Source organism: Colossoma macropomum, unplaced genomic scaffold (genome assembly GCF_904425465.1).
Source record: "Colossoma macropomum unplaced genomic scaffold, Colossoma_macropomum, whole genome shotgun sequence".
Lineage (NCBI taxonomy): Eukaryota > Metazoa > Chordata > Actinopteri > Characiformes > Serrasalmidae > Colossoma > Colossoma macropomum.
The window spans coordinates 44,732,465-44,745,766 of NW_023494792.1; the positions used below are offsets into that span (position 1 = coordinate 44,732,465).

Below are 13,302 nucleotides of genomic sequence, written 5' to 3' on the forward strand. Positions count from 1 at the left end.
ACACCTACAAGGATATTTTCCATTTCCAAAGTTCAGTCTTAGAAGTTGGTTGCATTTTCCTCTTATTTTGATCAAAGTAATCCCAAACACCTTCAGTAATGTTAAGGTCAGCAGCTTCTTCGTTTGATTTGCCAACGTTGCCTTTTTTTGTCTATTTCCTTTTCTCAGTAACAGGTTCTTCACAGCTACACATCCTTTCATAGTGTTATCTTCTCACAGTTGAAGGATGGACAGAAACACCTCTTGAAAACTCAAGAGAAATATCTCCCAAACAATGAACAATTTGTGCTTAATGGCTGTTTTGACTACAACTGAATAAATAAAGGGTGGTCTCTGACTTTTGCCCAGTACTGCAGCTTTAGCATCTAGTGTTTGAAAGTGTGTGTGCTTGAAAGCAAACAGAGGAAGCTGAAACATCTTTAAAAGCAACAACAAGGCACACATATTGGAAGTCATTTTTTCTAGAAAAATGCAAAAATATTTTCCTTTTTATTGAGGTAAATTTCTCTATAAATTGAGGTAACAATTTGCATAGTTTTACATCTATACCTGCTGAAGAGTGGAGCAACGTGGACTTAAAAGAACCGGAAAAAAGAGGCCGACTCTGAGGGGCGTGTGAATTTACGACAGAAGAATTACCTCCGTTCTCACACTTCAACAGAAAACACACACCTACACAGAGAGCGCGCTAACCACAACAGTCACAGAACAAATCCAGTCAGCTACAAAAAACGCATACTCTCTCATACATACACACTCACTTACTGTACATACAGCATACATTTTGTGTCTTCGCTGGTGGGAACATTACAGCTTTTTGTATATTCTAAATCGCTTTCTTTTTGTTTTGTTTTTTTTTAGAAAAATAAAAAAATCTTGTTTACCCAAGTACTGAGTATATAAAAGTACATTCTGGAGAGTCTAAACAGTAAAACAAAAATCCTGAATCGTTTAAAATCATGTTCTGAATGCTCGAAAGGAGCTGATAACACCAGTACAGCCTTAAAGGGGAACTTGCACAAATTTTCAGAATTTCTGCACAGTTGAATCATTAAGATATTAATAACGTAAAAAAAATGTTAAAAGTCATTCAGGGTGCTTTGATGTGAAATCCCGTTCTAGAGTCAGAACTGTTAACAGAGGCTGTGATGGGAACCAAACATCCAAAGTGGTTAAGAACACACTGCCTGATGTCTGAGACATTGTCTTATGTAGGTTTAAGAGAACATTTTGGCGCAAAACTTATTTCTTAAACCATGTATTTTTTTCAAAAAGTACATTCCTGGCAGAGAAGTAGACGCAGGGAGTTTTGAGGCATAATAGACCCCAATGAAAACCTACTTTTTCATATTTACTGCTACAATTAACATTACAGAGACCCTCTACACTCAGTCTCTCACTCGTGCACACACACAAAGGTGCAGTAATGCTTCTGGTTGGGACTGATATTTTGACTCTCTTACACAGGTTCATTTTGGATAATAAATAACATGGCTATATTATGGTGTAGACATCACAACCCCTGGTTCCTATCACCACCACTGTGAACAATAAGTGTCTCTACACTGAATCACTCCAAACGAGACCGCTGTGAATGACTTTACATTTCAGCGACTGAATTATGCAGACATTTTGAAAAGGGGAAAAAAAAATCAATGTAATTACACTTTAAAGTAGTGGTCTAAAACATGACAGGGCACTTTGAGAGGACATGTGGGGAATATTGTCAGTTTCACACTCAGACACACACACCTGTGATATGGTTATTTGCTAATCTGCCCCTTTTGTGAAGAGGGCCTGAAGAAAATCAGGAAACAGTCGACATTCAATGTTAGGCCTTTTTTTTTTACACTTTGGTTTTTGGGCAGTATTCGGCAAACTTTCATCCACACTGAAGTAAAAACATTAACATCAAAGACTCTCTACACTCAGTCTCTCACGTGCACACACACAACGCTGCAGTAATGCTTCTGTCTGGGACTGACATTTTGACTCTCTTACACACACACACACACACACACACAGCTACAATCACTGCAGAGTGCCTACTGCCAAAGATTTGTGTAAGGCATTAAGAGCATGACAGAATACACCGTCTTCAGAACCGCTGAACCCTACTACAAATACACAGACACACACACAAACTGTCTTAAAATCATATCAACAGAATGTACAACATAATGTCTCTGTGGCTGATTGGCTGCTACCAGGGGTCAGAGGTCGCTGGCCTTGCCTTTGTCCTGAGAGCTTCTCTGGGTGTAGAAGAGAATGTAGGCCTGCGCCTTACACACCTCCTCCACCGCGCACACACTCAGCTTCGAGTCATTACAGTGCACCCAAAATCCTGAGGGGGGGAGGGTTGGGAGAGATGGAGAGATCGTTAGACTGTGAATCTATTAAATTGGCAGATTCACACACCTATCAGTTTAATAGGTCACAATTTACAGTGTGGATGGTCAAAATATTTCAAATACCCAAGTATTTGTTCGTTATGTAGATATTTAAGTTCTCTACCTATTATTTATAAATATTGTGTTTTTTATCCTTTTTTTTAATCAGCAAAAGCCTTTAGATAGAGCAGTGTGTGTTAAAGCTACACTGTGTATGTTTTGGAGACCTCTCTGGTGGAAATATGTAATTGCACACAATGTACACAATGTCAGACCCCTCCAAACAAATGACTGTGATTATTAACACGTTGAAAGAGTATTGAGAGAGAACTGAGTGAGAAACTCAGTGAAGGATGTGTCTTCTGAGAATGTAAGTGAATTATGTACTGTCATCATATTTTCATTAGTATAATGTTTATATGTTTATCTGTTGAAGACATGGTCTAAAAAACACCCGCTAAATCCAACCTGGCGCTTCTGACTTTTAAATCATTATTTCAGGCTTTACAGGGTGACTTGCAGCACTGCTCACACACCTTATTTAATCTTATTTTGTATAATTATGCTTACTTTAGTAATATTTCTATTAATTTATTACTTCTGACTGCAGATTTTTCCTCCAAAAGAAAACTGTTTTATCCATTGCAGTTTACATCTTGTTCAGTTCTATTTTTTTTGCAGAAGCAGAACTGTAGTAGTAGACAAATAAACATAAAAAAAAACTTTTTTTAAAAAACATATTCAGCAAAAGCTTTTATTTATAAAGTAAACAAACATTTAAAACAGGCTTTGTCCTTGCATATTTAACAAATGTCTTTATCCATAGCATTTTATGCACTTAAAGGCAGTTTCTTACCTCCTTCTGTGTTGTAACAGAAAGCAGTGTAATGGCCAGAGCCGAAACCCTTCCCATGATGCATCACGACAGCAGAGAGCTGGTAGAGGAAGTGTTGAGGCCGTGGTGACGTGTTAGAGTCTTTGCAGCAGTATGGCTCCATGTTCAACTCCTGCTCAAACTCCACATGAACACCAATTTTCTCCCTGTGGTTGCGACCAGACCACCTACACAAGCACAAGAAAGAAAACGACATTAAACGAACATGAACATCCGCAGGACATTCTCACAGGAGTGGGCATCTGTGGTTGCGTTTACCTGAAGCGCTTGAGGTGCAGTCGCAGGACATGAGGCAGTTTGTAGACCATTAGCTGCTTCTGAGCTTCTGTGAGAACCACTTGCTTAGAGCAGAAACGCCGTCGTTTATCTGAGAATAAAAAAATTATTTATTTATTTAATAAGGAGAGAAAAATGAACAAAATAATACAACGAATACTCTGCTGCCATATCTTGTAGTGGGGCCACTGAATATTTTCATCTTTAAATATTCTATTGCATATTATTATTAATCCTAAATTATTCTATAAGAATAAGGAAAGCTCAAGATATGTCTTACTATAATGATTTAAAAAAAAAAACATCATAATTTATTGCTATTGTTATAATTATTATTATGTAAACATTATCATTATTTATTTAGCATTATTTATTAACGAAGCTTAAAATGCTATAAAGATAATGAGAAAACAACACTGATAAACAATTATAGTTACGACAAGTACCATAAAATGCTATTCCAGCTGAAATATGCTGTCTGAAGACCGAGACATTGTTTTATGATAGGTTTGAGAAAGCGTTGGCCTAAAATGTGCGTTTATTCAATTTTTTAATCCATTCACGGTGGAAAAATGCATGTAGGGTGTTGTAAGGCAAAATAGTTCTCAAAGGAAACTTTTTTTTCAGATTTACTATTGTCACCATTATACACAGAAACTCAGAGGACACATGTAGGTTCACTGGTGGTTTTGGATAGTAAATAAAATAGCTATATCTGTGTTGTAGATGTCACAACCCCCAATGAGTTTCTGTACAAATAACCATTCCACATCAAACCAGTGTGAATGACTTCTACATCTCAATCTTTGAGTTCTGCAGAAATTTTGAAAAATTGGTGGTATTCCCCTTCCCCTTTACAATTTTAATTTTAAGTTTCTTTCTGCTCTGGACAGCCAGCTTGCTAGCCTGCACACTTAATTATCATCATACACTTCAGAGCATGCTAGCAATCCAGAGCAGCTGGATCACACTGGGCAATTAAAACAGACATTATCCCCTCAAATACAGCTCTAATACAAGCAGTTAGGAGTCTGGACAGCCCAGCCTCTGACTACTGCCGAGATATCACTGCAGCCTTCATAGGAAAGGACTGTTTGACATGAAAAACAAAAAGACTAATCATAAATCAGCGTTTATGCATGATGCGCAGGCAGGTTCTTTTGCTCTCTTTAGATACAGTACTGCTACTGCACGCTACTGGTGACTCGCTCGCATTTAGCATCATAGACAAAACCTTGTTCCTGGTCAGAAGAAAAAAAACAAAACAAATAAAAACTGCGTCAGAAGCGTGTGCTTTCATAAAAGTCATAAAGGTATCAGTTATTCTAATTGCTTTCCATTTTTCAATGTTTTAATTATCAAATTTCATCAAATATTTGTTGCAGCCCTAATTTATAGCTAAATCCATATTGTTATTAATGGAAATTAATCAGCTTAGGAAGTCTCTGAAGTTCTAAGCTTTTACTAAAGTGATGTGTAACCCAAGATATGTGACCCAGTTGCAATAATTACAACTACTCATGTTCCAGTGCCTCTATAAGCTAAGTTTGTAATGTGTCTATGTAAGAGCGGCTCACTGTTGCAGTGGTCACAGGCATAAATGGCTCCTTCCAAAGCCTCTGTCTCTGTAAACTTGGCCAGCATCTCCGTCAGTCCACACGGAACCTGTGCAGCATCCTTACTGTTGCTATGATAACGCTCGGGAAACTCTAATGACAGATCCCAGAACGGCTCCACCGTGTTGGAGCGGTAATCACAAGCCAAACACCTCACCTAGAAAGAATATACAGATTAGAATATGCATATTTCTAACATATTTGTGTAATATACCTTTTCATTTTAGAATGATGTTTTGGCGTTTGTATATTTGTGAAAATATGCATGTGATCCAGCACTCCTCACCTGACTCAACAGCTGGCCATGAAAGATGGTGTTGACCACACTGAGCACCTGTTTGATAAGTCGTCTCTGATTGGCTGGCACAGTGGCAGGCGTTAGCGTTCCAGTTCGTTCCAGCTCATGCTGGACCTTGTCCAGGAGCTCACACAAGAACTCCTGTGCATCCTGTTGCGCATAGCCTCGGAACGCTGGGATCAGCTGCCACACTGAGTGCAGCATGGCGAAGGGAGACACCAGAGCCCATTTCCCTGACCACATCACCTACAAACACAAACACATCCTGATTAGGCTGCGCAGCATTGTGTACAACAATCATATTTGCATGTAATTTACAAGGAGGATTCAAGGTTAGTATCCTCCTGCCCTTCTCTCATCTTGGATCTTTGTATGCAGGAGCATACATTTTAAGATACAAAGCTCATAACTCACTCTGGTTTAGCAGGTTGAAGATGCTCCACAAAGAGGAGCTATTATTCACAAAGCGTTTGGTGCATCGCATCAATAGCTACCTTTCCAACCAAACGGTGTAATGCTTAAAAAATGTTTCTTGCTATAGGCTATGGAAACAGAAACTGTCGGTAACATATTATGAATGCTGATAAAACCTTTTCTGTTTATCTTTTTTGTTTATTTATGACATGAATACCTCACTGGAAACTTTTTTTTGAGAAAGTGAACACATTTACACATAAATTTGATGTGACATTAAACCTCCACCCCAACATGCCTCTTCCAGGAATTCCAAATAAATACAAATGGTACGGATAATACGCTGGAGAGGTAGAGCTGCATTGAGGAGAAGACGAGATTTATTTATTTATTTTTTTCCAGAAAGGGATGCTCAGAAAAAAAGCACAGCTTTGCTCAAACAAGTCCATATGGCAGAAAAACGTGATCTCTTGCATAATGGTTCCAGTGAGGTGGAAGAGTGAATAAATAAAATCAAATAAATTTCTTTTTCAGTAGGTTATGGGGAAGTCAGGGAAGCCAAAACGACAAAAGTTGTGAAATGTCAAATTACAGATGGAAGCATGTCAAAATTGACTATTTATATCGATAAACAAAAACTTTTGCTGAAAGTCGCATCATTAGTTAAAGCATTTTAATCTCTAAAAGTGAATTTTAAGGTAACAAGCTGCTGGGCACCAAAAATTGTATTTTCATTTTATCACTTGCAATTTGCCCGGATGGATGGAAACCTGACACTGTGTGCCCCTGTTGTTCAGATACATCACCCTGTTGTTTCATACTACATTCTGTTACGTAACTGTTATATACAGTTTTATATCCAATTGGTTATAACTGTTAGAAGAAACAGTTCAACGCATTATGAAAGCTCAAATTTAACTACACTTTGATCATTTTTAAATCAATTCTTCATTCTTTTTAAAAAAAAAAACCCTCACTAAATACATAAATGTGACTGGAGGAATTATTTGTACTGGAATAGAGCCATTATAAACAATACATCAAGCTACTTTTGTTTTATTATTTTTTGCACTTAAAAATAGCCCAACAAATTTATTCTTGGGGGGGAATTTACATAATTCACTGAATATTTTTACAGCGATTGTAACATTCCAAAATCAGCTGAATTGCCCCCTAATAGCCTGTTGTCTCTTACGTGTTGTTTGCCTATATATAAAGAATCATATACCTGGAACAAAGTGTGTAACTCGTGACAGAGGGAGATGTGTTTAGAGCTGGGCTCTTTGGGCTGGATGAGCTCCATACTCCGTGAGCGGGACGCTCCCCCGCTGAGCCCTGAGCCCTGTCCGGAGGCTTTGGGCTGGGTGCCTTGCTGAGCTGAGAGCCCTAGCTTGCGGCTGACTGCAGAGGCCAGCAGCTCCAGGGCCTGATTCAGATCCAGTCTCAAGAAGCATTCCCTAAACACGTGCAAGTGACTCAAAACCTGCAGTATGGAGTTCATGTAGCACGTGTTACCAAGGTTACGCAACCCCGTCACACCTGGTGTGACAGTGGGCCGCCTTTTGACAGGGGAGTCACCTGTCGGTTTGGGGGGCGGAGCTCGAGTCTGTTTGGCCTTGGCCTGGGGGCCGTGGCCTTTGCTGAGGCATTTTGCCCTTAGAAGTCCGTGTGGCAGGAGGCGGAACCGGCTTATGTTTGGTGGATTTAACTGGCTTGCCGGTTGCTGGGGAAGCAGCAGCAGCTGCTTTCTGGCTCTGCCTCCGGATGCGGCTGCTCTTCCGGGGCGGAGCGCTCTCAAGCTCCTCCCTGAGCTGCCGTTTGAGTTTGCGCCTCCTCTCTCGCGCCTCCCTTTTCCTCTCCTCCTCCTCTTCCTGCTGCCGTGCCTCCTCCAGGCGCCTCCTCCCGCACTCCGTCTGCTCAAACCAGACACGGAAGATGCGACCCATTAGCGCCCGGCGGCGGTGCCACAGTGCTGTGAACATGCGGTCCTCGTCCCGCAACTGCAGCTCCCGTGTGTTGCCATGTGCTGGCTGCTCCAAGGGCGTGGCAGCAGAGCGTAGTGTGCGCCCGCTTCTTGTGGTGACCTCATAGCGCTGGCTCTTTATGGCGCTGAGAGTGCTGCGCAGCAACTTCAGATCACCGGTGGCGTTATCATTCAGCACATAGTCGTCACACAGGTAGCAGAAGACATACAGCTCATTCACCTCCAAGGCCAAAGGGTGGCGCTGTTCCTGCAGGATAAACAGGATAAGCTAATTAATAACAGACAAAGCACGGATAAATGGCAGTACTATAGCGCAAATCATAAAAATTCTCCATAAGAAACCCAGGACAGACATTCCTGCTATGGAATAGGGGTGTAAAAAAACACACTGGTCAAGTAGCAATTCAACTGCATCAACTGTTACCAATTTGCAATGTTTTCAATTTCAAATGCTTTAATACGCTGAACAAAAACATAAATGCAACACTAAAGTGAAAAGATTTTACTGAAATCCCACAAAAAACAGGGTGAATTATGAAACAGAATTCCCACATTAATACCTGGTGTGACCACCATTTTATCTGTAGCAGTGCGACACGTTTCTAGGAAAAACTACTGGATTTTTTTGTGTTGAATTTATGTCTGTTTAATTCCAAAAATGTATTGCTTTATTGTCTGTATACCACTGCCTTCCAACTACTGCATTTGTGTATTCAGCATATTTTTTAAATTATTCCACAAAAATCATATAGAATCTAATTGTGGTGAAATCTAGGATTTTGTAATGCACTGAACTGTTTACTAATCACACCAAAATGAGGTGATAAATTTACCCCCTATTACTGAGTTAACTAAAGCAAACAATACTCTCAAAATCGTACAGAGAGAGAAAAAACGACCAACCACAGATAAGCACATACTCATACCTGGAAGTGCTGCAGTGCATGCTCCTCTATGTAGCGCCCGCAAGCCACATGCGAACAGCTGAGGCACGCCCACACAGACTCGGTGGTATTGCAGTCCACGCAGTGCCATTTCTGCGGGTTCAAGATGGAGTGGTCCCGCGCAAGCCTCAAGCGACCTACGTGCTTACACCTGTCCATCACAGTCAGTCACAACCACTTCACATCACCATGGTGAAGGCAGCCAGTGGTACAACTACCTCCTCCCAGGGCATGGTTAATCTGGAGAGGTACATGGAAACAGTACATCAGTGAAAGGGGGAAAACTGTGGAAATTCAAATCTTCTATTCTCACTACTTTTTTTTTTTTTTTCGTGAAACACTATTTTTTGAGAGGTGAGGCTTTATTACTTTGAGCTATATGGAAAAAAAAATCCATATAGCTCTTTTTTTTTTTAAATAAACAGGACTAATTAGGCTCGCTTTGTAATGAAACATGTAGTTAGTCAGCGTTATTTAAGTGCTGATGATATCCACAATATGCTCAGAAAAGCTGATTCTAATCACATGAACCAAAAGCACTATAAACACTCATGGACTTGGAATAAGCCTACATTTAAACTAATTTGCAATGCCAATGGTGTCATCATAAAAAATCCCATTTAGTCTAGGATTAAGCTTAATCTGGGTCTGGGAAACCAGCCCAGAGTGTTGGTGCGCCCTTTCAGTGTCAGGGTTTTTAAATCTCAGTGGTTAAAGGTCTATAAAAAGAAAACCAGCACTCCTGTTTTTAGAAGACTTCTAAACAGGAGCCCCTTCCAACAGGCCATTCCCTCACCCTGCAAAGTACACAGCCAGCTTCACCACTACAGTCAACCTGTAAACTCTGACTAAGCAATTCCTATTTATCTGGGTTTATCACAGCAATATAACACCTGATAGTAACCAGGTAAAAACCATGACTACTGTGTCTGACCTGTTTTTGCGTCAACAAGTCATGTACAGGCAAATCAGAGGCAGCACTCCTACTGTAAGACAACACATAGTAAACATGAAACAGTTGCAGTTGTACCTCCAAGGTACACACGGCCGACCACTAGAGGCGTGTATGCAGTAACTAACTCATCTGGCTGAGGTTGTAAACAACTTAGCTCAGCTAAGTTCACTGCTGGCCGGCTTGGTTGTTGACGTACTACAGCAACTTACTTTTAAAGGTCTCTCTCTCTTTTTTTTTTTTAATGGCACAGAACAGCGTTATTTTGAGGAACAAAATGTCTTTCTGTTGACGACACAGTATAACTATCAAGGCAGCCAGCTAGATTAAGAGTTTTTACCATGAAGTTACAGCGATAGCCCGCTAGCTAGATAGCCTTATTACTAGCTAATAACCAAGATATGTAACGTTAGCTTAACTAAATAACCTTTTCCTGGAGTTCTGCTATTCCAGTTCATCTTAAGTTAGCTCCTTGTATCTTTTAGCTAGCAACTTTACCTGACATTAATTTGGAAAATAGCCGGCCGGATAACGAGTCAGAAATGATGTTAGCAATTCGGCTAATTAGCTATTTATTCTACATTTGTTAATTATATTAGCTACACTGACAATTACCTAATTGTAACAGGACCACCATGTGAATAAACACTTCCAAATGAGTGAGGTAAAGCTCGGTGTGAGTCTTTGAAAACTCGGTATTCTTTGGTGCGATAACGTTAGTGTGCGCTAAAGTTAGCCGCTAGCTCTGGCCAACGTTAGCAAGCTCAGTTGCGCCATTTAGATCCAGCGTATCTCAATCATGCACAGCACATTTTATTATTCTTTTCCTGCTACCAATATACCTGACTCAGCCCATCAGGCCATTACCAAGCCCTTCGTGAATTTACGATGGGTGTGTAGAGCGGGAACGGGCTCAAATGTGCTGTACATGACGAAGCTGAAGTCAGTTCCACCTTAAGTGGTGCAGCAGTTACATTCTGGGCTCCGGCGCCAGAATATGAATGTTAGAACTGTTGCACCATTTAAGGTGGAACGGGAAAATCCGAACAACTGGACAACACCGCCTTAAGGTATCAACCGTGGAGAGAAGGGTAAAGAGAAGTGAAGGCTCAGTTTACCCCTGATCTTTACAGCACCTTTTAGTGTTTTTTTATTATTATTATTTTGCTCCAACTCAACAGTTTCAACCTCCTCTCTACCCTTCTTTCCACACCTGATATGATGAAGCCAGTTCTTCCCAGTCCTGCTCCTGGGCGCCATTCACTACACATTTTGTTTTCCTGCTTTAACACACCCATTGTAAACTCATGAGAGCTCACGGTAGTGAGCTGATCGGTTGAGTCCGATGTGTTAGAGCAAAGAAACATTAAAATCATATGTAGTCCAGAGGGGGATCCAGGACCAGGATTTAGAAATACTGGGCTAAGAAACCGGCTGGCAACCCATCTTAGCGAGGGATGCGTTTCCAGAGGCGCCCAGAAAAAAGCTCACTAACTGCACAACACCCATACACCCTACATACACAGCACACACTGATACACTGATGAATATTTATACTATTTATTAACCCCTTCACTACTACTACATACTGCTCATTTCCACTTTACATTACACATATACTTGTATTTTATTATAGCCATATAGTTTAATATTTCATATTCTTCTTCCCTCGTTTATATAATTATCTTACATTTTTCTATTGTGTTTACTGTTTTTCTTTGTAACGGACAGTCGTATAAGCATTTCATTGCACATTATATTGTGTATGTGCGTGTCTGACCAATAAAGCTTGATTTGATTTTAAACGACAATCCTAAACAGGACTGGAGCGATACTGGCACTGACATATTGTCAGTGTACCACAGAAACCTCGTAGCTGTCTCCAACAATGTATTTATTTTTAAATCTAAAATGATTTACTTAATAGGGAGTCAGCAACACCAAAAATGCATCACTACGTAGAAAAATAACTCCAAATGATTGAAAAACTAACAACACAAATTTAAGTTAACTTCACAAGACACCGACTGCAATATAACGGCACAGCTGAGGTGAACGGTGATGTTCAGGACCTTGAGGAAACCAAACCCAGGTCAGTAAGGGGTATTCAGACAGTTTAGCTGGACGGCTAACTATATTTGATAAAAAGTGCCAGCCTGAATGGCAGTAAAGTTAGCCAGAGCTACAGCAGCAGCCACACTGATCTGCTCAGCAGATAACAACGCTGTGCGCTAACATTAGCCAGCTCAGTCTGATTGGCCAGGCTGGGATTAAAATCTACGAGCTGATCACAGACGCTCACTGTAAATTAACCCGAGATCCACCGCCGACAGCAGCTCACTGGAGCCGCCTTAACGTTCCGACTGATGTTATCTGTAGGTTGGACATACAGAATTGTACATACCTGTTGTGTTTTTTTTCTACTAGCGGTGTCTTCACCTAAGCTACACATCGGGTACAAACCGCAGTCGCCATCTTGTCTACAGTTGTCGCGTGGTGTTCCCTCTGTGCGACATTACGCTTGAGATGACGTCGGCATTACGTCGACAAGGACCTCCATGTTTTCGGCTGTGTTCCAATCGGCGTGCTTGTCCACTGCATTCCTGTACACTTAGTAAGGACATTATCTAATATCAGACTACACTGGGAAGTGGAGTTAAACTAAAAGCTTCGCTACTTAAAGCAGTGGTACTTCCCAGTTCTGCCTACCTGTGCTCAGTACAGTTAAATAGTTTACATCGGTGTACATTAGCTATACTAGTACACAAGAGAGTACTAGTACACTTGTATAAACTCCTTCAATTGTACTTAACTGCCAGCATGCAGAACACTTAAAAGGTTTCTGAATGCTATTACATTACTAAGATCACAGGGTGAAGTAAACCGTCTTCCAGTACTCAGTACAGTCAGAACCGTTCTGTATACTAGCAAGTATGCTAACTCACTATTCAGTACAGTCAAATACATTCTACATACTGTTACACTAGTAAAAACTTCGGCTAGTGCAAACTTATAAGCTCATTAGTGTTTAGTACAAAATCGTTAAGTACAGGAACTGGAATAGTTAGTCACTAGCCATGATGCATACTAGGCATGACGATCGAAGTGTCTTAGAACACAATGAGGGGTATTGGAGCGCAGCCTTTCTGTGAAGCGTAGGGGAAGGTCTCCTTTTCAAACGAAGTCCAAGGAGATAATGCTGCTTTAACATTAACTCTGGCGCAAACGACGCGTTTCAGACATTCGTATGTCACAGAATTAGAGTACTGTAGCTACATGAGCGAGGGTGCGGGTGTGTTCCTGGCATCAGACGACTATTTTCGTGTTAGTAAACAATGCAGTTTTTCCCGCCCGCTTACACCACTACCAAGCTCAGTGTCTACCCGCCGGCTTCAAATCAAACAGTTTCTGATGAAATATGCAGTGTAATCACCAAAAAATACTTAATGGACATCCATGTAGATTATCACAAACCATTATATTAACTAATGTTTGCAAGAAGCAAGCCACTGTCCATTGCTCTCACACTCTAT

The 13,302-nt window shown here is 40.6% G+C and overlaps 1 protein-coding gene across 1 annotated transcript; it reads right to left on the reverse strand.

Moving 5' to 3' along the window:
• Positions 1-475: 475 nt before the first annotated feature.
• On the reverse strand, positions 476-12,292 carry usp44 (ubiquitin specific peptidase 44). The gene is given in 9 exon segments (XM_036577312.1): positions 476-2,344; positions 3,247-3,452; positions 3,544-3,652; positions 5,139-5,334; positions 5,464-5,721; positions 7,118-7,519; positions 7,521-8,120; positions 8,800-9,057; positions 12,174-12,292. Coding segments are annotated over 8 exon segments (2,079 nt in total). The 5' UTR covers positions 8,977-9,057; positions 12,174-12,292; the 3' UTR covers positions 476-2,213.
• Positions 12,293-13,302: the final 1,010 nt, after the last annotated feature.